This window comes from Uranotaenia lowii, chromosome 2 (genome assembly GCF_029784155.1).
Source record: "Uranotaenia lowii strain MFRU-FL chromosome 2, ASM2978415v1, whole genome shotgun sequence".
Taxonomy (NCBI): domain Eukaryota; kingdom Metazoa; phylum Arthropoda; class Insecta; order Diptera; family Culicidae; genus Uranotaenia; species Uranotaenia lowii.
In genome coordinates, this window is record NC_073692.1 from 185,675,629 (window position 1) to 185,703,401 (window position 27,773).

Genomic DNA, 27,773 nt, shown 5'->3' on the forward strand with positions numbered 1-27,773 from the left:
GTATCAAGATCATCCACAGAGATTTTGGGCCCAAGTATCTGAGAACGAAATCAAGAGCCAAACATAAGTATACGAATGGTTGCTGGGTTGGCGCAATAGTTTGATCGACTATGATGAATATTTATGAACGACTTCGATGTTGAACAGCTTGATTTTATCTGCTTCCGAAAAAGACCTAATAGTTGATTAGCAATTTTTGTCGTGAAATTGAAATTATATTTCATTGAATGAATTGACAACGAGGCGTAGTTAGACAGCTGTAGAACACATATGATGAAATGTACATAGAAAACGCAACACTGTACAGTATTCAATTTCATTAAAATGTTATGTATGATATTAAATAGAGGCTGGAAAACGATAATCATGGGAAATTTAACATTGGATTCTTGAAGCATTATTTACTGAAGATACAGACTTATAAGATTGAGAATTCAGTAGTATTGAAGGAACCATTAAAAACAAGGCTTGAGATGATTGTTTCAATGGCTTAAAAATAATTTTGAGCATTGTCGAGAATAAAAACAGAAGTTTACTCAGAACTGGTTTTGAGTGAAGAGAAATATTCAAGTTGATGATTTTAGTGGAGAAGGCATACAAGAAGTTGAGTCATTTGCGTGTTGAGTAATTTTCAAAATGAAATATCATTAATTTGTTCTAGAAATCTAAGTTAAGTTTATTTAGAAAGTTTTAAATCAAAAAAGTTTGACGTTCAACAAATGCCATCGGACGTTTTTATTGATATTTACAGAATGATACTGGAATTTTGGTTAAGAGTAGCGGATTTTTTTTGTAAGCGATGATAAGTTGACATTTCCGTTCATGCTCCGAAATGTTTCGAAGAATAATTTGTTTTTTTTTTAGAGATTGCTAAACTAATTATAGGTTACTTATCAATTTGGACAGATCGGGTATGCTTGATTATGTTTTTTTTAAATAATTGAATTGTTTTAAAATGTTTGAATCATGATGAATACATGCATGGGCGAGCCAATTGTTTGATATGTTCATTATAGATAAAAGCTCTGAATATTAAGTTATGAAAAAACCTTGTGAGGTTTGTTCAAGATCCAATAATATTAAAAAAAAAAAAAAAGTGAAAGAATATTGTGGTGCTGGTTAAAAAAAAAAAAATTACAGAAAAAACGATGAGATGTCACGTAAACGCGTTGAAGTAAAATCAGATCGTATGGTGAGATTAGTCGTTCATTTCTAATTGTAATGTACCTACATGTGTACGATATTCCAAATTCATACAAAATTGAAAATCTTTCAGAATTATACAGGCCTAAAAGGCTTAAAATAAGTTACTTGTCATAACCTTTATCATTAACAATTTTTTTATAACCGTTGTTATAGAAACTTGACAAATATTATTTTATTCGTTCATTCAATTGCTTTAGATTTGGGCGTATAGAAATATGATGTTTCAATTTTCGAAGAATGGCGAACCTAGCAATGTAGGTAGCAGTAAATGGCATAAAGATGCCTCCAACAAAATTCCTTTTGGAGCACATAATAACGGTAATCCACGATTTTTCTCCTTTATTCCGGATGTCTTTGTGTTCTCTGCTTCATGCCAGGTGAAATCATTTTTATTCGAAATTCTTTATATTGAACGGTATAATAAAAAGGAAACTATGACAAGAATGAAAAAGCGCATATATTGCACTTCGTTTTTGAGATAGATGATGATTCGTATGATTATCGATAAATGATACAGTTTCGAAGTAAAATTGGAAACTTATAGTTTACTCAGAAATGGTTTTGAGTAAAATGGTCGATTTGAGTATTCTCAGAATTGGTTTTGAGAGTAAGAGGAGGAAAAAAAACTAGTTACCGAAAAAGAGATAGTTTTATTAAATATGGTTAAGAAGTTTTATGGTTTACTCAGAAATGGTTTTGAGTAAAAATGTTGATTATTCTCAGAATTGGTTTTGAGAGTATTGAAGAAGAAGAAATGAATAGTCATGGGAAAAGAAAAAGCTTGATCAAATATGGCTAAGAAGTTTTATAGTTTGCTCAGAAATGGTTTTGAGTGAAAATATTGAGTATTCTCAGAATTGGTTTTGAGAGTAATGAAAAAGAAGAAATGAGTAGTAATGGGAAAAGAAAAAGTTTGATCAAACTTGGCAAAGAAGATTTATGGTTTGTTCAGAAATTGTTTTGAGTGAAAATATTGAGTATTCTCAGAATTGGTTTTGAGAGAGTAACGAAGAAAAAAAATGCAAGAAGCAAAATTAGTTCAAAGGAAAGAAAGAGTGTTGTGTTAATTTTGATAGAGAAATGTTCTTAAAATCAGCTTTCAGTTACAAAAAAAAAGATAGCTCAGAAACATGATTTGAAGGGAACATAGATTAAAATTAAAAGAAAAATGTATTTATAAAAGAACAGATCACGTGGTGTGTAAGGTTTTCTCTATATTTACAGAGAGTAAAATTTGATAAGAATATGAGAGCATAAGACAAATCAAGTTTTCATATAAACTGATAATGACATGTTATACTTTGTAATTTTAGAAAATCTCTTATGAAGAACCGTCCAAGCCTTTACTTGGAATTCCGTGTGAATTGTGTTGACCTGACCCGTGGGTTTCTGGTAGGTTTGAATAAGTATAAGGTGATCCAGAAGCAATTTCCTCTGAGGTGGTAATTGATAACATTTATAACATAAGTACAATTTATTTACAGAAAAAATACAAACCTTTGTTCGAAAAATGCACTTCATTTGAAAACAAGTTTACTCGTTGATAATTTCATACATACATACATACAAATACTAAAAAAAATTGCGGATAATGTCAATTCATGATGACTCTGTGATTCGAAAGTTTTATGCTAAATAGGAGATTTCAGCATTTAACGTAGTACATTAAAACCTCTGGATTGTCTCTACTAAAATAAATTTGAAGCAAATTAACTAATGGTGAATTTTTAATTGTTATATGAACTTCAATTGATAAAAAAAAAATGATTTAATTTGTTACATTCAGTAATGGGTTATTATGTAATTTGTTTATTAGTTATAAAATAAGCTGACAAAGATGTCGTAGCGTCTTAGGTAAGAATTTTCTTAAATTTCTTATTTCATCATTTGAATCGGATTTAACCCCAAAGTCATCGAACATAAAATAATTTAGAAAACAGATTTTTGCAGAACGTAGATGATTATAGGTTCTCGAGAGAGCAAATCTATGCCTTAAAAAAGGAACGGCTTGACTGATGATTCTGTAAGCTGAATATTGTACATCAGGTGTATTTAAAACGATTTTGTTCTCGTTTTTATGGGATTTTAAATGTATTCAATACAAGATTAGACTGAAGAAAAGAAATTACTCAGAGCTGGATAAAATAAAGAAGTTTATGTTTACTCAGAATTAGCTTTGAGTGAAGCTACATAAGGTTTACTCAGAAACAGTTTTGGGTGAAATCATCCAACATGTGAACTAGGAATAAGCTTGTAGAAAAAATTCTTAAACTTACTCAGAAAAGTTTTGAGTAGATTTGATTGGTTACTTTACATCAGTTTTGCATGTTGTATAGATTTGCTTGTTATATAGATTTGAATAGAACAAAAACAGACATGGAAAATGCATATACCTAATATATTCAAAAGAAAATATCGAGCTAATTAAGATACTGAATGAAACCTTTGATTGATGACAGCTTATTTTTCAGTCGTTGTACTTCTATTAAAAAGAAAAGAAGAGGGATGAGGGAACTGATGCTTGAACGAAAGTCTCTTCTTATAAAAGAAAAATCAATTAGATATCTGGTGGTACATCACTCATTCATGGTAAGTCAATGGAAAGAGAAATACCTCAGCGTTGTTTCTTGATAAAGTTTAAAAAACTTGAATTGTAAGTGATTTGAAGTATTAGTTCAATTCTTCGGAAAAAGATACACCGTGGAAATAGGTTATGAAATCCGATTCAAGGCTTGGCATGGAACAATACGGAACAATAAAAGTTTAATCAGCTTCTTATCATAAGACGCAATACAAGTGTTTCAATTAATAAAACATATGCCAGATCGTAAATAAATGTTCACATTGCACCATATACATTACACCTTTGAACGGGCTCACAATAACTATAACTAATTTATTTAAAGAAAAAGAGAGATGTGGTGATGCCATAAACATGCATCATACTGTAAGTAAGATTTCCTATCAATATAGTCATGTACGCCTCCACCGCATATTACCTTGAGTAACATGTGTCGCCTGGGCGCGCTGGCACAGCATTCGCGTGTAGGCCACCAACCGTAGCACATCGGCTCGCTGTCACAATTTTAAACACAGCCAATTAATAAATTTATTTGATTATTGAGCGTTTTTTATATCAGTAAGAACACAATCAAATTGTAGTTGTGTTTGTGAGAGAAAGATGTTCACTTCCGCCGTGTTTTCAATTTCTAATAAACCAGGAAGATACTGAGTGAGCGACATTCAGAATGAATCAGTTTGTATCTCACTCATCTCCGATACGCGATGTTTGCAAAACCAATGGTTCTAAATAATGCGACTCGGTTGGCGTTGTTGAGTGGAGCGCTGATCGAGATTGCATACTTGCAGGCAAAGCTGTTGCGAGAGGCGCTATCCCATTACACAATCAGAATGTATCCAACAAGAAACGCATCCTGAGTGTTTATTTTGATTGATTTTCGGAACATTGCTTACCTCCGCCATCTGATCGAATGATGCGGGACTTCCGTTCGAATCCGGTTTCAGCCCAGCGAACATATTCCATGATTTTCCCTGCTGCTTCATGCTTGGACTTTAGGAAGATAGACCACGCAGAACCGATTAAAATCATTGATTATGGTCATCAGGTACTTGTTGCCGCTCGGTGTTCGATTCTCCATCGGACCACACAGATCCGTATGAATCAGGTCCAAAGGCTTCTTGGTCTTGCGTTCCGTCAATGCTGAGAAAGGATGACGGACTAGCTTCCCTTCAGGCAACATTCGCAAACTATCTGATCGCCACAATCCTTGACCTCCAGCCCACTAGCCAGATTTTTCTTCTTGATTAGCCCTAAGACGTCAGCATCACGGTGCGATGTGCCTGCGATGCCAAGTGTGCTGGCACGTCGCGGTATGCTTGCCCGTCACTGCGAGCGTACACTGTTCGGTTGTTTTCAATTTGTACTGGTTGCCGACAGTTTCGCCTACGACCACCACAAAATGCCATCTGGAGACCAAACTTCGCAACGATCCACTCCGAAAACCACGGAAAAACTTTTGAGTGCTAACATTATAACTGAAATTAGCTCTCCTTCTAGCGCGGGAACGTAAAGTACATTCTCCAGTCTAATAGCGATTCGGTTTCCGTCTCCGTTGACGCCAAACAACACAGTACTCCCACATCCGGCTGACATGGTTTTTGTTCCATCAGCCAGGGTTACCTCAACAACAAAATTTGTCTTCAACTCTTTGAATAACCTATGGTTATTGGTCATATGACACGTACAACCACTATCCACAGTCCATGGCCCCGGGATGACTCCTCCTGCAGCAAAACACACTGCACCAACATAGACACTTCTGAGCACCCCGCTGCACTGGCACTCGCACTAGCTTCGCTTCTGAAGCTTCCTTCCGACTAAAGTGGCTTGGACTTTGTTCCTTCTTCGAGGCGAGAAATTTCCGGCAATTACTTTTCAGATGCCCCGGCATTTGGCAGAAATAAAACTTCCAGGTTTCACTTTTCGATTTCACTATTGCCTTCTCCGTTTTGACGCTGCTTCCTCGAAGTCTCGCCAGCACAAGGTCGATTGTCAAATCCTCCTGAGTCCTGTTCTCCAGCGACGTGACGAAGCTATGGAAGGACGCAGGCAATATTCGTAAAAGCATAATTATTCGCAAAAGCTCGCTTAGCTCAACGCCAACGTTATCCAGACGTTCGAAAAGGTCTTCCATTAAGCTCGATGTGTTTTTCGATGTCTCCACTTTCGCTGAGATTCAGCGAACAAAGCTGCTGCAACAAAAGCGCTTGATTCCCGATAGTCGCTTTTTCATGATACCATTTGAGGTTATGCCACATATCACGAATCGTAACTGACTATGCTCCACGAAGAGGGAGATGCCCAATCGGGCCGTTCGATCCACTTCTGCACCACATCATGGCCATCAATTTCATCCTGCTTCACTTGCTAGACGTACATTTTCATCCTGTATCGCCACGCAACATAGTTGCTGGCGTTCAACTTGGTGAAGGAAATTTTTATGCCTTCCGCCATCTTGTTTTCACTGCACACGTACGAACTCGGAGAATCGCGATTCCTGGGTCCGATAACCTGAAGGAGCTGAGCACAACCGAAAACTTCGGAAATGGGACGAAAAACTTCGGACAAACGATAAAACACGCAGCAGTAACAAACGAAGAATAGATTGGTTTTTATTAGCTTGTGATCGGTACAAAATCTGAATGCTAACTGACTCATGAATAAAATAGCAAAATCTTTACAGCAGGAAACTCTACACTGATGAAATTTGCTGTGTTTAATTCTCTCACTTATGCAGGGGCGTAGAACAACTTGGGGCTAAGTGTTTTCTCGATATTTGTGAAACTATTCTAGTAACGGAATCTAAAACAGTACTCTTTTACAAAAGCAACACACAACGGCTATTTAATCCTGAAGATGGTGTCATACGATACCGAAACGTCGGGAATGTTATTAAAGTCTGTCAAAAAAAAGCTTGGACTGATTTGCCGTAAAAAATTAACACTAATAAAAATACAGTCGATTCCTTGTGAATAACACATCTTAATCGTAATGTTCAAAATCTTAGGACTCTATCGAGGAAACATTGTTGCCATCAAGTACGTCCACAAGCGTTCCGTAGACATCACCCGAGCCATCCGGAAAGAGCTAAAACAGATGCGGGAGCTACGGCATGAGAATCTTATCACCTTCATCGGGGCCTCGGTAGATCATGGAACGGTGGCCATCCTGACCAGTTACTGTGCCCGCGGCAGTTTGGTGGATGTTCTCGCCAACGAAGATCTCTCTTTGGATCACATGTTCGTGTCGTCACTGGTCAGTGACATCATCAAGGGGCTGATCTATCTGCACGATAGCGATGTTGGATCGCACGGCAACTTGCGATCCAGCAAGGTTCTGATCGATTCACGTTGGGTTGCTCAGATCTCCGACTTCGGATTGCACGAGTTTAAGTCATCGCAGGAGGAACCGAATAAGTATGTTTGGAATTCTTAAGCAAAGACCGTGTTGCACAAGAACCTATTGAATTTTAGATTTGAAAAGGAGCTGCAAAGAAGTCTTTGGAAAGCTCCTGAAATTCTTCGGAATCCGAATACTCCAGCTAGAGGCACCCAGAAGGGTGACGTTTATTCATTCGGTTTGATCCTTTATGATATAATTGCGAGAAAAGGACCATGGGGTGATATTGGTTTGAGCCGTCAAGGTAGGTTCTATAACTTTTATATTCAGATTTCAATTTTCTTTACATATTTTTTTTATCTAGAAATCCTTGCACGAGTTATTTCGCCACAAAATTATGGCATCTTTCGGCCACTATTGAGGGGTTTGGACACCCCGGACTATGTTATTCAATGTTTGCAAGCCTGCTGGGAGGAAGATCCTGAAGAACGTCCGGATATTCGGTTGGTTCGAATGAAACTAAAGCCGATGCAAGCTGGACTGTAAGTTTTGTTATTTTTTTTTTAATTTGAGTGTCTAATTTTAAAGTTTTTTTTTTGCTTGAAGAAAACCCAATATTTTCGACAATATGTTGGCTATAATGGAAAAGTACGCCTACAACTTGGAAGGGATTGTTCAAGAAAGAACGAATCAACTCACGGAAGAGAAGAAAAAGACGGAATCCTTATTGCTGCGAATGTTACCAAGGTTTGTTCGATGTTTAATAAAGGTTTTTTTTCTAATATGCATTTGGCTTTTTAAAAAAAAATCATAAAGGGAAATCTCAATTTAAGGGAAGATTCACGAGCATCAGCAGTTTAATTTCAAAAGTTTTGAGTACCAAAAGCCTGAAATTACTGTAAAACTGTTCATCAGAAAAATCACTTTTTTTTGTACTTCCAAAACCAAAAATCTCTATTGAAAAATTTCTAAAATTTTCTTTTCAGGAGCGTTGCTGAATCACTTATGCGCGGAGAGCGCGTTGAAGCGGAATGTTTCGATTGCGTTACGATCTTCTTCAGTGACCTAGTCGGTTTCACAGAATTGTGTGCCCAGAGCACCCCTTTCGAGGTGGTCGAAATGCTAAACGACCTGTATACCTGTTGCGACTTCATCATATCCAGCTACGACGTCTACAAGGTGGAAACCATTGGCGATGCGTACATGGTAGTATCGGGGCTTCCGATACGCAATGGAGATCGGCACGCGGGAGAAATTGCCTCGCTGGCGTTGCATCTGTTGAAGTCGATATCGAAGTTGGAGATAAGACATCGCCCAGGGGAGTTCGTTCAGATTCGGATTGGAATCCATTCGGGTCAATGTGTAGCCGGCGTTGTGGGTTTGAAGATGCCTAGGTATTGTTTGTTTGGAGACACTGTTAATACTGCTTCCCGGATGGAGAGTAATGGAGAGGCGTTGAAGATTCACATTTCTTCGGTAACGTACAATTTGCTGAAGAAAATCGGTGGCTACAAGTTCGACGAACGTGGAATTGTTCATATAAAGGGAAAGGGTGATATGAGAACCTTCTGGCTGGTCGGGGAGGATGACCAGAAAAAGATGGACCGTTTCGGATCCAATGATGCAGTTACTAACATTTGTAAGCTTTTTTTTGAAATACTCTTTTTTTTTGTTACTGATTTAAAATTCATTTTCTAGCTCTCTCGATTATTCCCGACTTGATACGGTCCCCTGGTCAATCGGACTCCAATCTAACGAGTTCAATCCATCAACTAAGCAGGAATAATTCCTCGTTTGCCATACCACCACACAGTTGTAGCAATCAGGAAATCCCAGTTCCGAACGGGCCCTATAATCTGGGTTGCTACATCTGCCGGAAGCGCAAACGAGTGTTTCAACAAAGATCGGCACTGGATTCAAATCGTGGAACGTCTCAAAATTTCCACATCATCGGAAGTGGTCCTCTGCTGATGACCGAAGGTGCCGGGGCAGCGCTGGAACCGGAAGGTCAACTTATTGCTGCGCGAGCCAGCAAGCTGGATGACAGTTTCTGTACCTGTCGGCAGCAGTATTGCCTGCTGGATTACTACAACGATAGCCTCATGACCGTGAGGACCATCCGGGAGCCGAGATCGGCACCGATGATAACCTTCATGCATCAGTGAATGGGATTAAGATGGGAGGAATAATGAAATGGTTTCACAACGTTAGTGTTTATATACAATTTTGTAAGGACTTATAATTATGGATGTACCAGATGTACTACAAAATAGATGTCAATTATTTGTGCAACGTTAATCGACTGTTGAGCTGTTTAATATACATTTTAAAACCATATGTATAGTTTAGAGCCATTTATTAAATCCGAAATAATTGTCAGGAAAATTCGAGTCGAGGCATCATGCAACATTTGTACACCACAACACTTATTCAATTTTTATTTTAATATAATGTAATAAAGTTAGCATTTAATGATAACATAATGATGATGACATAGAAATATTTTTCGGACAATCAACAAATTTTGAAAAAAAGTTATAATTCAGTTACCAGTCTAGGGCTTGTGATATAGCTCAGTTGGCAAGTCTGTTGCCTCCTGAGCCGATGTCCACGAGTTCGAGCCCAAGAGTAAACATCGAACACAGTTGTACCGGATGGTTTTTCAATAACGATCCGCCAACTGCAACGTTGATAAAGTCGCGAAAGCCATAAAAATGGTAAAACGACTATAATCGAAACAAAAAAAAAAAAGTTACCAGTCTGGCCTAAAATGCATCAAATTGCAAATCAAAGATTAACCCTTTAAATCTCGTTTCCATATGCAGGAACATGATAGTTTTGCATCTCGCGTTTGTTAATTTCAAAATTTCATCCATCCAAACATTAATTTTTGGGATTTCAGCTAGTAAAATTTGTTTTGTAGTATTTTATTACCCCTAAATGTATACAGTAGACCGCTGCAAAAACTGACTTTTTACTCCCATGTGTTTTTTCGATTCCATTTTGCTCTCCAATCATCTCTGTTAAATATAAAATGATTTGGTTCATCCCTGAATTAGCGCAACGGGTTTTAAATTTGTATGGAAATTAGTATGGGGAAAGTTTTTTTTTTCAGATTAAAATCGCTAGGGAAGCGATTTTGGGTTTTATGCAAAAAATAACTTCTTCAATGGGTTACTGTATTCTTAAACTTCAATTTTTACTAAGGTTACTTTCAGCTAGATGCTACCAGAAAAAAGTTAAAGCAATCTGTAAAAAAAAATCATTCATAGTAGATCAACAGTCAAAACTGACAGCAGCACTGGAAACCTGAACTTGCATGCAATATTTCTAGATGAATTCTTGAATACAAGCTAATGCGTGGCATACACAAAGGCGTTTTTAATCGGGTAACGCAGATAGAAAAAAACTGCAGCACTATGTAGAAAGTAAGATACAAACTTTTTGAGATTATTGGAGATACACGGTGATAGATGTGGTGAAACGATCCCGAAATTCACAACCAAGTTGAAAAATAAGATTAAGTTACGCATGTGGTATACCTTTGCATACCGCGAGCGGTCTAATGACGGCAAACACTTTCCCCTAAAACTCTCTTGTTTCTCGACCGATTTCTACAAAGTTTATAGTTTTGGAAAACTCGTAATGTGACTCAAATAAGATTTTCAAACAAAATTTAGCTACAATTATTTTTCTCAAAGTTATTCAAAATCAAAGAAAAAAAATTCGAAAAACAGGCTTCGGAAAAAGGCTATAAATCAGTTATTAAGTACTCGGAAAGAATTTCACTTAGTGCCTGAGAACGCTGCGCTCCAGTGCAAAGCCAAATCTAGGTGCTAGAGTAGTTTCAGAAAAGGCAGATTGATAAAAAGCAAAAAAAGAAACAGCTACCTTTGAAAAGTCGTCAAAAATTCTGTGTTTAAGAAATCTAAAGATGCCAAAATGTCAATAACGTCAAATTTCTAGTTCACTTTACAAGAATTTTCTACTGTAACGAGAACAGCTTTGGTGGTTGATTTAATAAAAATTACGATTTTTACACCACTTTTTTACATTTTTAGTGGCCATGATCTTAAGAAATTTTCAAAAAATATTTCCATTTGTGTAACATATAGCTTCTAACTTCAGCGTTCTCAGACACTAAGTGATTTTTTTTTCGAGTAGTTAGTAACTGATTTATAGCCTTTTTCCCGAAGGCTGTTTTTTCGATTTTTTTTTCTTCAACTTTGAATAACCGTATTTGAGTCACATTACGAGCTTTCCAAAACTATAAACTTTGTAGAAATCGGTAAAGAAACAAGAGAGTTTTAGCGGAAAAAATATGGCTGCTCGCGGTATGTATAATAGTAGGTATATAAAAAATGTCGGTATGTTTAGTGTTAAATTTGCAATTGATCATCTGAACTTCATTTTTGGGTAAATTTAACACAATACACACAGTATTTGTGAATTAATGATAGAAAACACGATAAATAACACATTTTTTTTTTAGAAAAAAACAACTTTAGTTATGGTTTTGGACCTGATTTTAACATTTGAAAAAAAAATCATTTCCTGTGGATTCTGTGAATCAGTGAAAACAAATGATTCAAGAGGTTTTTTACCGAAATCGATTGAAAATTATATAAGTTATGATTTTTTTCAGTGTAATAATGGTGCTTTTTCTCTAAATAATACCACCATAGTGTAAAGTAAAGTTACTAAACTAGTTTATGAAGAATTCAACATTATAAATCTTCACATGTTAAACGGACTGACTTTGGACTAATTTCTGACCGATTTCGGGCCGATTCGGGACCGTTTCTTCGATCTGGGAAGGAATAACTTGCATGCAAGTTTTCAGCCAGCGATGCCATGAGTGAAGTAAACTCGTCTGAGTTTTTAATAAATATTTTCTAAATTCCAAATATCTTTGTTGTGTTACAACTAAGCATCATAGTACCTTCACATCATTTGTAGAGATTAATTCGAGGAATAGTATTCAGCCTCTTCTTTATTTTTCCGAAGTTTCTGTAAATCTGTAGCGATTTTTGAATAAAAAAAATTGATTCCCCATGTAATTCTCCATACAAAATTAAAACTCGTTGCGCTAAATCAGGACTCAATGTATCGCTTCCAAACTTTACGGAGATTTTTGTGTGTGAAAATCCCGTCAAAAAATGGTATGGGATTTGTGATAACTTATAAATTTCAGATTTCCTATACAAAGCCTGCAGCGGTCTAGTATACAGCACCTTTATCCTTTTTCTTTAAAATCATTTTTGACAGAAAAAATGTAAAATTTAATTCGAAAAAATCAAAAAATTACTGCAATTGGTGCTTTGAACGTTATGACATCACAAATCGAAAACCATTAATTTTTAAACGTTTTCAATTGATTTTTCATTAAAAACAAAGTTTGTTGCAACTTACCCCCTTTTGTTAGTAGGGTGAAAATCGCATAATTTTTTAAATTTAATATAACTGGTGAAACCAATAAATTTACTGACTACAACAATTTGACGTCCCATCAACCTTAAAACTTTTGACGAACAAGCAGATTTCTAAGACTTTTATTTTTTGAGTTAGAAAACGTTTAAATTTTTTTGAAAAAAAATTACTCTCTTTTCAAATGCCCATAACTTTGTCAATTTCCAACGTAGAATAAAAAATAGCACATCTATATAATAGCACAGCTATTCAAATGAAATATTAACAAAAAGATATATATTGATTTTCCGTATAAAATAAAGTAAACATGTTGAAAACAACGTCCAAAAGTACCGTCTGCACCACCAAAATTTTTGAAACATTTTTCATTTCGTAGTCCAATTAATTTCACAACTTTCATCTCAAGACACCAAAGTGGGCCAAAAATTCCTTCAAGAGTTATGAAAGAAACCGTTACCGTTAAATCTCTTTTTTAACGTCAAAAACTAACAATTTTCGAACAACTGCACTCACATTTAGGGACTTCTCCTATCGTAGGAATGCGCACCGGGAGTTAAAAATCTGCAAAAAATACCAGTTTATAGTGGACAGTGAACGCACAGTCACGCGCTTATCCGCAGAACACCATTTACACAAACGTTCATACTTAAGCGTACCCTAGAAACGATTATATTCATTGATTGTTCTTTGATCTATTTTTTTTTTCAAAAGAGAAGATCAATAACTTATCAATAATATCTACGTGCTTTGTTTACAACTCTGCACCCACACTGGGTACCTGACAGTCATCTGACAGGAAAAGATATTGACTACATTCGGATCCTTAAGCGAGAGCTTCGTCGTGATATGTGGCTATGTTGTGCATTCTACGACGGTTATGTTCCATTCATATTTGGGAACGAATTCATAGAATTTTATGGTTCCAGGTATAGCTGATAAATACTTAAATCCAGTGTTTTGCACAAAAGCGCTAGTCCGCTAATTTTTCGTCAGTGGTTTAATTATGGTGCTAAGTTTTGATCGAGCTAGCTAATTAAAAAGTCCCGTTAATTTTTAGTTCCACTAATTGAAGACTGCTAACCTCCATATTCTTGCATCGATCTTTTGAATTATTTTTGATAGAATATACTTTTTAAATTAAGGTGACATTTGCTATGATTCTGACCTCAATATGCGCTGCAAGCGAAAACTGTCACTTCTTATGGCCTCAATGGAGGAATGTGCACTAGATTCAGGGGAAAGGTTTATTTTGTTTGTAATTTTTCCGTTTTTATCACTTCTTTTCGTTACATTAACAGAAGAAATAAAATACAATATGCAGGGTGGTCACTCATTTTCAATTTTTCATTTACCGCATTTCTCCTGATTTTCTCCCGCATGGTTACAGGAAATTCCCGATTTCAAGAAAAACGAAAAAAATCAGTTTAAAAAACTCTATTTAACTATATTTTTAATGGTACCAGTTTGAGTTATTTATGAAGTTTTATAAAGGCAGTGATTGTATTTTACTACTTCTGTGAGTTTTGCGAAAAGAAATACTCGAAGAGTGAAAAAAATACCCAAAAAACAGCAATGTAAACGGCGCTAAACAATGCAAAACTATTTTAACATCCTTTAATCAGCTTTTTGCTTTAAGGTGATTGGGACATTTTTTTGTACATGAAGGAGTTTAAATATAGAAAATAAAAAATATTGCAAAAAATTATGAATTGTAATAAATCACACAAAAGATTTCATGCAAAATGTAAACAAAGCACGTAGATATTATTTTATTGATAAGTTATTTATCTTCTCTTTTGAAAAAAAAAAATAGATCAAAGAACAATCAATGAAAATAATCGTTTCTAGGGTACGCTTAAGTATGAACGTTTGTGTAAATGGCGTTCTGCGTATAAGCGCGTGACTGTGCGAAAATCGTTATACCCTGACGCGGGCACAAGAATACATTATGGTCCTTATTTCTTCCATAACTCTTGAAGGTGATTGGTTTAGTTTGGTGCCTTCAGGTGAAAGTTGTAAAACTAATTCAACTATTATTAACTGGTATTTTTTGCAGATTTTTAACTCCCGGTGCACATGCGTACGATAGGAGAATAAGTCCCTATATGAGAGTGCAATTGTTAGAAAATGGTTAGTTTTTGACGTTAAAAAAGAGATTCATTGTAACGGTTTCTTTCATAACTCTTGAAGGAATTTTTGGCCCACCTTGGTGTCTTGGGATGAAAGTTGTGAAATTAATTGGACTATAAAATGAAATATGTTTCAACAATTTTGGTGGTGCAAACGGTACTTTTGGACGTTGTTTTTAACATATTTACTTTATTTTATACCGAGAATTAATATATATTTTTTTTTAATATTTTATTTGGATAGCTGGTAAAATTTTTATGCGTTTTGATGTGCTATTTTTTATTCTACGTTGAAAATTGACACAGTTATGGGCATTTGAAAAAAGGGTAATTTTTTTTTTCAAAAAAAACTTAAATGTTATCTAACTCGAAAAATAAAAGTCTTAGAAATCTGCAAAAAAAAAATGTTTTTTTTTTTTTTTTTTTTTATGGTGCTGAAACGAACAAAATTTGAAATTTTGGAGAAAATCCGAAGACCCTCGGCGCAAACCCGTCAGATGGGGTAACAGACCTATTTCGGACCGGGTACACATTTTGGAACACCTTGTAGCTTTTTTCCAACGTTTCTCAAATAAATCATGTAAATTTTGAACAAATATATAATAGTTAAAGCTCCTTCTTATGATTCCAATCATACCTAACATTCCTGGGGCTTGTGATATAGCTCAGTTGGCAAGTCTGTTGTCTCCTGAGCCGATGTCCGCGAGTTCGAGCCCAAGAGTAAACATCGAACACAGTTGTACCGGATAAGTTTTTCAATAGTGATCCGCCAACTGTAACGTTGATAAAGTCGCGAATGCCATAAAAATGGTAAAACGACTATAATCGAAACAAAAAAAAAAATACCTAACATTCCATTGAATTATGCTAATAAAGAGAGAAAATTGAAAATAATGTTTTGATTTTTCACATTTGGGCCGAATTATGCTAATTTCAGGAGGACGTGCCATAATAGGAGTCAACTTTCAAGAGGATTTCTGCGAAGCTGTGAGGAATTTAACAAATACAAACATATTCACAGCAATGATAAAATACTTGAAAACTAGTTTGTAAGCTCGAAGAACCGAAGAAAACTTGTTTTAATAGCAATTTGACCCATGTCGAAAATAGGTCCTACTTAATTCCTTAGGGACTTATTTTGGACCACTCAACATAGCCTGGGGATTGAATTTGATGTTAAATTTTCATGAAAGAAATTAAACGTTCTCTGTGATTAAACATCGTACGTCGACATGAAAACAATTATGTACACTATTTCAATCGCTTATTATGAATAAAATCTCGGGAAATTGACTTTATTCTATTAAATCAACTCGCTAAAGGCCAACCCTGCCTTTAGATGGGGTTCACTTCAATCGACATAAAACCTAGCCAATCATTGTATTACCTTACCTTTTGTTCACTCTGCTTTCAACCACGTTTATCTAAGAGCAAGTTCACTGGTGTTGGGAAAAAGTGGTAGAAATGTTGACATTTTGCCATGCAATTTTACCATGCAAAAATGTTTTCAAGATCTTGGGGCGTTGTATTTTTTTACAACGCTGTTTCCATTTCAGCCTTATGTGATAGAAATATTGCTATTTTTGCATCACAGCATGCGAAAATACAACACGTGTTGTAAGAAAAACTAGAAGGCCACAGATCTTGAAAATGTTTTTGCATGGCAAAATTTTGAAAATGTGCCGTAAGTGTCGAAATTTCTACCACTTTTTCCCAACACCAGTAAACTTGCCCTAACAATCCACATTAATGTCAACTATTTGATGAGCAGTTGTCAAAAGCTACAGCTAAAAGAAGTTTAAAACATGAAAAAACTGGCCATACACCAATTTTTTATTAAGTTAATTTTTTTTTCTCGTTAGGTTGGTTGGTTAGGTAGAAGATTTGAAATATAAACCCCATCTAAAGAAGGGTTTGGGGAAAAATCGACAACAAATCGTCGAATATGGAAGGAGTTAAATTTTGGTAACAGCGAAATATTTCAATTAATAAATAGTAGAACAATTTTGACAAAAAAAAAGTATATTCAACTTTATCTATGAGATAGTCTTAATATGTAACAAAACTTTAGAAAAAATTGATGAAATTTGTAAAAATTACAAGCGAAAAAGTAATAAAAATCTAGTTTTCCAGCCCCTGTGGTTATGCAATTTAAAAAAAAAACTGTTGGAAATTTTATTCCGACGATAATTTTTTTCGTAGAAAAAAAGTTGTTTTAAAGATAAAACTAAAATTTTGTGAATTTTTCAACGAAAAAAATCTGGCTTTTGGATGGTTGAAAAGAACTCATAATTCTCGCACATTTTCATCTTTTTGAATCTCTGTATTCTACAGAACTGAAGCCAAACCAAATCCACTCAGGTTTTGTAAGTCAAAATGCATCAGTTGATGTCGCAGAGTTGAAGATGTCAGACTTTCTCAGCTTATCGCTAGGTTGAAGAAGATTTGCGTTCAAAAGAATAATCTTAAACATAAGCCAACTGCCCAGTATTTAACACTGCAGGACAAAAAATGTCGTCTAGATTGCAGTGTGCTGTAAAAACTTCCAAAACATTTGAAACACACTTTAGAACGGAGGAGTTTTCCCGTTTTTATTCTATTCTTATCGAAAGTTAATGTTTTGAAGCATGAGAAATTGTAGAAAAAAGGGTGTAATAAGAAAATTCAACAAGCAAGTGTACCGAAATAGAAGCTGGGGAAATGTTGAAAAAAGTTAGTTCAGGAATGAATTAACGTGAACAAACCAAACTTGACTAGAAGGAATGAGAAAGGAAAAGATCAACTGAATTATTCGCATAATTGCGCATAAATCGCTGTCGTAAATTTAGCAAAGTTTAGATAATACAAGGGTTCAAGGGTGGTCCAAAATAGGTCCAAAGGGTGGTCCAACATAGCAACCTGGTGGTCCAAAATACCGACCAGAATAATTAACAAAGAAACGAGTTTTTATGCTTAACTCTTGTTACATTGCACCAAACGACGATATGTTTCGATGGAAAAAGGCTAGATCTTCGTTATGAACAGACAAAGCAGTTAAAAATTGTAACATGTACTTTTTTATTTAAGAAAGCAGCATAGCCACTTCCCAAAGCGATCCAAAATAGGTCCGTTACCCTAATAAAAAAAAATCCCTTATGCCAAATAGATCTTCTATCCGTCTGCAATTTTCAATTCTTAAAATCTTCTTTATTACAAAAAGAACATATCACTCATCGAAAGGCGTTTAATTGTTTTACAAACGAACTCGAAATTAAGAACTCCGAATCCAAAAGTTAGAATTCAGGATTAGAAACTCAGAACTCAGATCCAGAATTCTTATTCAGAATTCAGAATTCTGTTGAAGAATTGGGAACTTGAATTCGAGGATTATTTTTCGACTTTCTTTCCGTTCTTTCAGTAACAAAACAGTTCAAGATTATGAAATTTTTATTGACCAGTATTCGGCATCGCTAACTGAAAAATTAGCGCCGCTAATTAAATCGCTAGCTCATTCAAAGTTAGCGATCGCTTATTAAATACGCTAGATTTGCCGAAAAAGTTATCGCTTTAAGCTTAAAGTGCTAATCGCTAATCGCTAACTGTTGATCACCATTAAGCCCGAAACGAATAACAAATTCTTCTTTTGTCGCCCTCCCCCTTCGGAATAAATAAAGTTTTTAGTATTTCATTTCAAATTTGATACATTGATCGAATTTTCATACAATTATATAAGCAAAACCAAAACTGTCAAAGATTGGAGTTTTATCACCTCTCTGTGTTCCACAAGTTAAAAAAATAACCGGATTCTCGAACAATTACAATAGCAAATAAACAGAATGTGGAAGATGGGAGCTATATTTTATATCGATTTATCGGTTTTGTACAAAGTAGATAGTATTTCATTTTTTGTTGTTTTTTGCATTATTTTACATTATCCTCATTTAAAATCTATTACCCGTTTCCCCCCTTCTTCAAACTTGCAGGAGCATTGTCATACGTGAATATTTATAAAATTTCTATAAGAACTTAAAACGAAGGCTTCAATGAATTATTTACAACTTAACAATGTGAATTCATTTTATGGTGATTTTATCTTATTTTTATATGAACTGATCTGTAAAATCTTTAGAAAAATGCTTTGCGAAAAGAAAATATCTCAACTATTTTGAAACAAATGCTGATTAAGTTTTATATTGTTGAACACCTTTTATTGTTATCTTCATCTTTCTCTGTAAATGTTGAGAAATAAAGCGATAAAAGATAGAAAAATTACACTAAATATTTCTTTCTTCTAACTCAAGTACGCATTCCTTCATTGAATCCAACTAAGCAATCAGAATGATGCTCAATGTCACCTTAACTTGATTAATGACAAGAAGTTTATTCCACTTCTTCAAAATTCGAGAGATTGGTATAAATTTATTGGAGATAGTGGTATTCAATTAGCGGAACCAAATTATAGCGGAACTTTTTATTTCGCTAGATCAATCGAAACATAGCGGCAAAATTAAACCGCTAATGCAAAGTTAGCGGACTAATTAGCGATTAGCGGATTAGCGCTTTTGTGCCGAACACTGTTATAGACGGATAGAAAGTAAGAAAAAATGAAAAATGTTGAAAATGTACCGGAAGAAATTTTTGTTTGACGTCTAGAATTCATAATCTTCAAATTGGATTTCTGATTCTTCATTCTCGAATTGTGAATTCTGAATGTTGGATTCCACGTTCCTAATTCTGGATTCTGAATTATGAACTCTGAATTCCAAATTTCGACTCGGGGTTCTGAATTCAAATTCAGAAATCAAAGTTCAGAATGCAAGAATTAAGAATTTTGAAATCAGAATTCTGATTTCATCGATATGCCGAAAATAAATTTACAAAAATGCAAAGATTCTGATTTCTGAATTCAAATTTTTGAATCCAGATTTCAGAATAATTCTGAAATCTGGATTCAAAAATCTGAATTCAGAAATCTCAAGTATTGAGAATTCAGAATGCGGAAGTCAAAATCGAAATTCACATTTTGAAAATAAAAAAAATCAGAGACCAGATGGAGAACTCACCATTCAGAATAAAGACGTAAGAAAGAAGAATTCAGAACTCAGAAAACGAATTCGAACAATTCCACAAAGCAGAAAAATTTAGATTTCGCAAAGAATTTAAGAGCTAATTTTTAAGAATTTGGGGGCTCTGATTCCACATAAACATTATTTTTTCCCAAAAGCTCTTGTTTTCGAGATAACTTTTGAAAACATGAAAAAATTATTACTTATATAAATGTGTGCACTCTATTGACAAAATTATAAAATATCATTTTTTTCGAAAATTAAGGTTCAATATTAATCGCAGCGCACTAAATTGGACTGCGCACTCATGACTGCGACATTTGTGCGAACTTGTACATTCGTGCGACCTGTCAAATCAGTGTAAAATCATTCGGAGTTCTTCATGCTAACCTCTTTTCAGTCAACCTTTGCACGGATAACTGCGACTGCAAAACATTGCACGAAATCCAATTTTCAATGATAGATACACTAGGTTCTCCGACTTTCACAGTAAGTAGGCGAGGGGTGAGCGGGGCTCTCAATGAGTTTGTTTATTTTTTGCTCAGCTTTTCTGGGGTTTGTTGGTAAATTGATTTCCGTATAGTTGCATAGCCTACATAGCCAAAATGGCTGAATCGGGAATTCGTTATTCGGGAACACCTCCTGAATATATACCCACCTTGGAGATAATATTAATAATCAACTTTCCCGAAGACCGCGAGAAAAATTGAGATCTGTAAAAAAAAAACAAAGTTATAAAAGTTTTTTTTGGTTAATTTTTACAATTCCGCCAAATATGGAAATTTAGATGAGATTTAATTAATTTGAATTTCGAATCTAAAATCAGAATTCTGATTAAGGATTCTAAATATGAATTCCTGTTTTTCCTAATTTCAAAAGTTATCTTGAAAACAAGTGCTTATTGGAAAAATTAATGTTTATGTGGAATCAGCACCCTCAAATTTTTTAAATTTAGCTCTTAAATTCTTTGCAAAATCTAAATTTTTCTGCTTTTTGGAATTGCTGTAAATTGTACAAATGTCCCAAAAACGTTTCCTGTGTCATTTCTATGCTCTCTGTTCAAGTTCAATCACATCTTGTCTTGATATTGTCAATTGCATGAATTTTTAGACTATTGAGAGAATCTGACTTGACAGATAACAATTCCGCACTCACTAACACCACAGAGAACAGAGTTCGGGCTGGAGCTCAAGACGTGTGTGAGATTACCAACCTAAGATTCAAACCAATTCGTAAGTTGACTAACATCCATAAGATGTCGCTGCCAGTACACTTACTTTTTTCCTTTTTTCGACACGCTTATAAATTAATACTCATAGCTTATCTTAAAAAAGGCCAGTGCAATATATTACAGTAATTGGCGCTGAATTGAAAGTTAAATTCCAAGTTTTAGAGTTTGGGCTGGGATTTTACTATCAGTAAACAATTTCCTAAAACAGAAATTGTGAACATAAATGTTATAATTGTAAATTATGGGTCGATATTCCGGTTGATGTCACCTGAGATTGATACATGAGGACTTGTAACTCAGGATAAGTAATCAGTAGAAATGAATAAAGTTATTATTAATCATGATTTTCAAGTCCTCTTCTATCGATCTCAGGTAACATCAACCGGGATATCGACCCATAATTTACAATTATAACATTTATGTTCACATTTTCTGTTCTAGAAAACTATTTACCGATAGTAAAATCCCAGCCCATACTCCAAAACTTGGAATTCAACTTTCAATTCAGCGCCAATATTGATACAACAAGACATATGACAGCGGTTGAAGTTAGATTGGAATATGATTTAAATTTTTTTAAATCATGATGTTTTGAAATTTATTACACAAAAAATGTGTTACCGTCATATATTGCACTGGCCCCCTTTAAGATAAGCGATGAGTATTCATTTCTAAGCGTGTTGGAAAAATGAAAAAAAAATTGTTGTACTGGTAGCGACATCTTATGGATGTTAGTCCACTTACGAAATGGTTTGAAACTTAGGTTGGTATTCCCACACACGTTTTTAACACATTTTTGTTCGGGGCTCGCTATCTGTTATCTGTGCTAACACCATCACATTCTTTATATAAACTATCATGTGCTAAAAGTTGAAAAGGGACTATATGAAAAAAGGACCAACATCAGAGTTCAGTTACTTCAAATTATTTCTACCAAAAAACCAACTTTCATACGCACCGTTGCCGTCTTTAACAAACTGCGCAGATTGCATCTATTTAGACTCCCGTGCAAATAATTTGCGCGCAGTAAAATCTGCTCACAGACCTAAACATAGACAATGACACCTATCGATATTCTTTACATCTTTGGATAAAATTGAATTAAAAACAATTGCGACTGGTGTGTCAGTAAAAATTATCAGTGAATCCAGAATTTTTGGCCAATTTTTCAGTGATTCGAAAAACGCCCGAATAATGCATGATTTATTAGTTCCACTTACATTCTTGTACCCGAATGTACAGGATGCATTCTGTTTTCTGTTCGTTTCATTTCATTTGTTGATCGGTCAATTTTCGTTATTAAACTCCTTGGTTCGCATTTCATAATAATTTTCGCCAAAACAATAACGATTATGCCGTTTGGAAATGTGATTCGAAAATCAGAAACGAGCAACGGCTGATTTGAAAAACTGACACGGGTTGTCTATCTGTGCGTCAGTGCGAAAATATTTCTGCGTGGAAATTATTTGCACAGGATTCTAATTAGGTGCAATTTCCGCAATAAGTGCTTATAAATAATTTTGTACGATACTGTTTAGGAAAGGTTTATAGTTTCCTGTACGAAAAGACAGAGTGCGCTGACAGGCGAAACAAAGTAGTGGCACCTAGCGGGCAATAGGAAAAACTGAAATTCTTGAGATTGTTGCCATCTGGCAATGCTATCAGTCGAATTCAACAACTGTTGAAATGAAATGGTTTGATAAAAATAATTTTAAATATTTCTGACTTAGCATAAAAAACAGAATATTGATAAAAAAAACTTCATATTTTTATCATCGTTTAGGATACCTTTTAATCCTGCACTTCTGCAACTGTCTCAAAAATCATCCTGAAGCTATTATATTCTTGCTAAAAAATAAATTAAATATGCACACATAAGAAATGATTTCGCAAGTCTTTGCAAAATCATTTTTTGTATCCTTTTTTGTATTTTTGTATTTTCAAGGAAGCTGCATTGTTTGTAGTTTTTTCATGGAAGCTGCATGTTTGTAGCTATTGTATTTAAGTTTTTTTTTCTAAGTTTTTCCAAGACGTCTTCAAGGATTACAATCCATAAGATTAGAAATAATGTTGTACGATTCAAACATGACAAATCTATATGGAAATGGTCAAGATTTTTATTTGCTTTAACTGAATCCTAACCATTTTTGAGTTTGTATCAATAAAGCCTAGTCCACACTAGGCAACATGAACTGCGATTTTTGTTATGAGACGAACTTTGTTGTCTGTTGTTGTTGTTGGAAACCTGAGACGGTCTCAGTGTCTCCCGAAGAAAATGGGAGACGCTGAGACCGTCTCGAGACGAACCGTCTCCTAGTGTGGACTAGGCTTAACAGCAGCAGAATGGTAAAAATGTGTCCCTTCACGACTGTTTGATAGCAAACGTGTCGTACGTCAAAACAGTGAAAATTTTTGATGTCATTCAATCAGTGCGAAACAAATTGCTCCCAAAAAATTCAAATTTACTAAATTTTAAAGGTTTTACTGAAGTTTGATTGTGTTTAAATTGATAAATTGTGCGTTGTTGCATCGCGGAACCCATTCGCAATCATGTTTAAATCCAATTTCGACAAAACGCTCGGTAAGTTGAATTTTATTTTGCTTCCAACAAAGATCTTGTTTACGTTAGGCCTGTTCAGTGAGTTAAGTTCCAGTTGAGATTTATGAAAAAATACTAAAATTTGATTGTTTTCTTATATTATTCCACAGAAAGTGCCACCAGTCAGCTGATTCTGGAACCGGACTGGCAGGCCACGATGGTTATTTGTGATAACATTCGTCAGGGTGACGTCACGTAAGTACCGATTGCGTATGCCTTATCACTATTCTTAAAGATGATTCATATCATCTCCCAAAATCTTCTCCAACAGCCCCAAATATGCGCTAACGCAGCTGAAGAAGAAAATGTTTTCGGCCAATCCGCACACGGCCCTGTACGCGCTGCTGGTGCTCGAATCGGTCGTAAAAAACTGCGGCTCCCCGATGCATGATGAGATTTCCAGTAAGGCGAACTGCGAGATGTTCCAGAATCTGGTCAACAACACCCAGCACGACGAGGTGCGAGCCAAGATGCTGGAGCTGATCCAGACGTGGGCGTACGCGTTCCGTTCGTTTTTCAAGTATCGGTCGATTCGGGTAAGCTCTCTTCGAAATGACTAGACTGGGGACTTCTGCTAATTTAATTAGCGAGTAGCAAACACTTGCAATTTCTCCTGTAGAGGGTGAGGCGACGAGTTTATCTAGTAACGAGACAGACTTGCGTCAGTCTTAGTTCGAGTGTCAGTACGAGTGGTTCAGTGAGGAAACTTTTTTGTTTTGTTTTTAATTTAATTTGCGCGTTGATGAATCATCTGAGCATTTGAGGAGAAAGAAAAATTTTCTGGCCTTTGTACGGACGGCACAGATTAAATATGGGGGTAATGAATCTTGATCTTGTAAAAAACATGGTTCAGATCGAAATTAAGGTTTAAACTTGCATTTTTCTTTTTGTAATATGTGATTTGTTTTTTTTCCCTAAGGAAATAACGTAAAATATTAATTGACTTAAACATTGGCCTTCAGAACTTTAAAATTAAAATAACTCAATTATTAAAATTAAGTTAAGTATGTTTTTTAACTATGTTTCTTATAAATTTATTTAGGATACCATGAACATCCTCAAGAGCGAGGGCCATAAGTTTCCAGAACTGAAGGAGGCCGATGCCATGTTCGTTTCGGAAAATGCACCTGATTGGGCCGATGGAGAGAACTGTCATCGTTGTCGAACCCAGTTTACCTTCACCAATCGGAAGCATCATTGTCGTCATTGTGGGCAAGTTTTCTGTAACGTTTGTTCGTCCAAGACGTCCACGTTGCCGAAGTTTGGGCTGGAAAAGGAAGTCCGGGTGTGTGATGGCTGCTACGCTCAGCTGCAACGTCCAACAGCTACTTTGACAAAGAAGCCAACTGAGGAAGAAGATTTGCCAGCTGAATACTTGACAAGTTCTTTGGCTCAACAAGCTCAGGCTCCGGCTAGAAAGTCGGACGAGGAACTAAGGGAAGAGGAAGAGTTGCAACTCGCCTTGGCTTTGAGTCAATCGGAAGCTGAAACTAAGAAAGCATCCCAAGCGAAAAGGCTTACTGCAACAACTTCCACTTATAAAGCTCCGGAACCGACAAAGGTTCAACGAAGCCCGAGTCCGGTTGAAGAACCACCAACTGATCCGGAGTTGGCTCGATATTTGAACCGCAGTTATTGGGAACAACGGCAGGCAGCTGACTCTCCAGCTTCTCCTTCAGCTCCGAGTCCCATGCCTAGTCCAATGCCAGTCCAGATTGCTAACATAACGATTCCCAAGGTTGGAAGCGATGATCCGGAACTGAACGAATTCTCCCACTCGATGAAAACCCAGGTGGAGATTTTCGTTAATCGTATGAAGTCTAACTCAAGTCGTGGTCGCAGCATTTCGACTGATAGTTCCGTGCAGACTTTATTCATGAATTTAACTTCTCTGCATTCGAGGTTGCTAACCTTCATCAAGGACATGGACGACAAGCGCATGTGGTACGAGCAGTTGCAAGATAAATTAACTCAAATTAAAGACTCCAGAGCTGCGTTGGACGTTCTTCGCCAGGAACATCAAGAAAAACTTCGTCGAATTGCTGAAGAGCAAGAACGCCAGAAGCAGCTTCAGATGGCCCAAAAGCTGGAAGTTATGCGAAAGAAGAAACAGGAGTATTTGCAATATCAACGACAACTCGCTCTTCAGCGTATTCAAGAACAGGAACGTGAAATGCAAATGAGACAGGAGCAACAAAAAGCTCAATACCTCATGGGCTCAGCTTTTCCATTTATGCCACCGACTGGACAGCCTCAGGGATCCCCGGTCCACATGGGTGTCGGTAATTATCCGGGCTACGGCTATCAAGGAACGCTACCCCATTACGGCCCTCCTGGCACTCAACCGGGCATGCCGCCTCAAATGGGACCGCTGTTTTCACCGCAACACGGTCCTCAACAACAGTACATGCCACCGGGAATTACTCAAGGCCCACCGGGCTCAGATTCTGGTAATACAACGCAGCAACAACCCGGAGGAATCGGTCCAGGTGTGTAAACATTTGTTGAAATCACATCAACCAACTCTAATCTGACTCATACACCTTACAGGTTCGGCTCCTCAAACGGGACCCCCAGGTGCCATGATGCCCCCATCCGGAGGAATAAACATGCTACCGCCACCTGGCCCCTCGGGAATGATGGGTGGACCACCCTCACAACCGGGGATCACCCATCCCTCCGGTATAATGCCACCAGGCGCTGGAATGCCACCACCCGGAATCGCACCAGCTGGAATGCCCCCGACAGGGATGGCTCCCCATCAAGATTTGCCGCCACAGCAAGCTCAAGTTCCACAAGGTGGACCTCAACAACAAATTCCTTCGCAACCGCAACAGCAGCAACCACAGCAGGTTCCACCACAGGTTTCCCAACAAGCAGTCCCCGGTCCAACATCGGTAGTCCCACCACCACAACAGGCGCCGGCACCAACCCAAGCAGCAGCAGCTGCTGCGGACCCTTCAACGGCACCTTCGGCACCGGATCCGGCCACGGCTGAGCTCATTTGCTTCGATTGAAATCCTCCATCACTCGAAAAATAATATGATAATGGCACACATTAAAGTACATATATTAGAAACTACTTTTGGGATACACTTTTTAAAATATTCCTGCAAAACGTCTCCGTTTCTGTTATTAATCACATGAAATATGAACAAAACTTATAATCGATGAACATTAATATATCTGAATAAAACATTAGATTTGCACCTTAATTATGTTCGAAAGAAATCCTTTTTCGGATTGTGGAAAGAAAGAAGCTAACATAACTGGTCCGAACCTTCACGTGCTTGCCTGGCTGATTTTCTTTGATTACGGCTCGATGACCATGTTACTTGAAGATCTTCCTTCAGTGATTCCACTTTTCATCCTTTCCATTAGTGCAGGGCTCTCCTAAGAACTTCATTAGCTACCTCATTTTATAACCCTTTTTACAACTATTGCTGCGCTACGGAACAAGAGATGTACCGAATATTCTACTGACCGAATAGACATATTTGAAAAATTTCAATTTATTCCAAATTCTGAATTTTGAAGGTGCTCAAAAGTTAGTACGGAAATACTATAATGTTTACAGAAAAAACGGAAAAATCTTTTTCAATTTGGCGTTTAACAATAGTTTCTACGTTTTTAGAATTAGGTGGTTGTGTTTAGTTAAAACGATTGAAATCTTAATTCAGGATTCCAAAATTTACAAGAATATATTTACTGTCTATTAACAAGCAAGCTTCAAATTTGGAAAGAAATATGTTTTGTCGCTATTTTTGCTAGCTATTTATCAAATATTTACATTTTTTTTCGGTAAAATACTAGGATGTTCGTCAAAAACTTCGGAACTATCTGTAAAACATACTGAATACTCGGGGAATAATTACCGAAGTTTCGGCAATACCAGTCCTGACTCAAAAGCGCTAACCGCTTATAAGTATGCAACCTTTTTGTTGGCGTAATAGTTTCCACGTTAAATTTTTAGGGAGCTATTCAGGTATTGCATCCAAAAGGACTGGATTCATGATTTTTTTTCTCAAAATATCTTTTTCTCTGGATTTATGCATCGTTTTAAAGCATTTCTATAGAGCATAAATTCAGGAGAGATGAAAAAATTGGATTTGACAACAAAAAAACTTTGTTGAATCCAAATTAACGTGTTCGATCTGTTAGCTGTATCCATATTCACAGGTTTTTTAGAAAAAGGTCATAAAAATTCAAAGAC

The 27,773-nt window shown here is 36.1% G+C and overlaps 2 protein-coding genes across 3 annotated transcripts in view; both read left to right on the forward strand.

Annotated features, from left to right (window-relative positions):
- Positions 1-9,394, forward strand: part of LOC129748424 (guanylate cyclase 32E) — a 65,799-nt gene extending 56,405 nt beyond the window's left edge. Inside the window, exons 14-19 of the mRNA XM_055743046.1 lie at positions 6,795-7,203; positions 7,261-7,430; positions 7,491-7,668; positions 7,733-7,873; positions 8,113-8,765; positions 8,825-9,394. Of these exons, the coding sequence (XP_055599021.1) occupies positions 6,795-7,203; positions 7,261-7,430; positions 7,491-7,668; positions 7,733-7,873; positions 8,113-8,765; positions 8,825-9,291 (2,018 nt within the window). The 3' untranslated portion in view covers positions 9,292-9,394. The remainder of the gene's footprint in view (positions 1-6,794; positions 7,204-7,260; positions 7,431-7,490; positions 7,669-7,732; positions 7,874-8,112; positions 8,766-8,824) is intronic.
- Positions 9,395-23,349: 13,955 nt separating this feature from the next.
- On the forward strand, positions 23,350-26,761 carry LOC129744563 (hepatocyte growth factor-regulated tyrosine kinase substrate). Of its 2 annotated transcripts, XM_055737147.1 has the most exons (5): positions 23,350-23,542; positions 23,671-23,755; positions 23,832-24,096; positions 24,603-26,049; positions 26,111-26,761. In XM_055737147.1, the coding sequence occupies exons 1-5, from the start codon at positions 23,512-23,514 to the stop codon at positions 26,575-26,577; spliced, it is 2,295 nt and encodes a 764-aa protein (XP_055593122.1). In that variant the 5' UTR covers positions 23,350-23,511; the 3' UTR covers positions 26,578-26,761. The 2 variants fall into 2 exon arrangements, with proteins under 2 accessions (XP_055593122.1, XP_055593123.1); XM_055737148.1 differs by lacking the exons at positions 23,350-23,542; positions 23,671-23,755; positions 23,832-24,096 and adding an exon at positions 24,192-24,377.
- Positions 26,762-27,773: the final 1,012 nt, after the last annotated feature.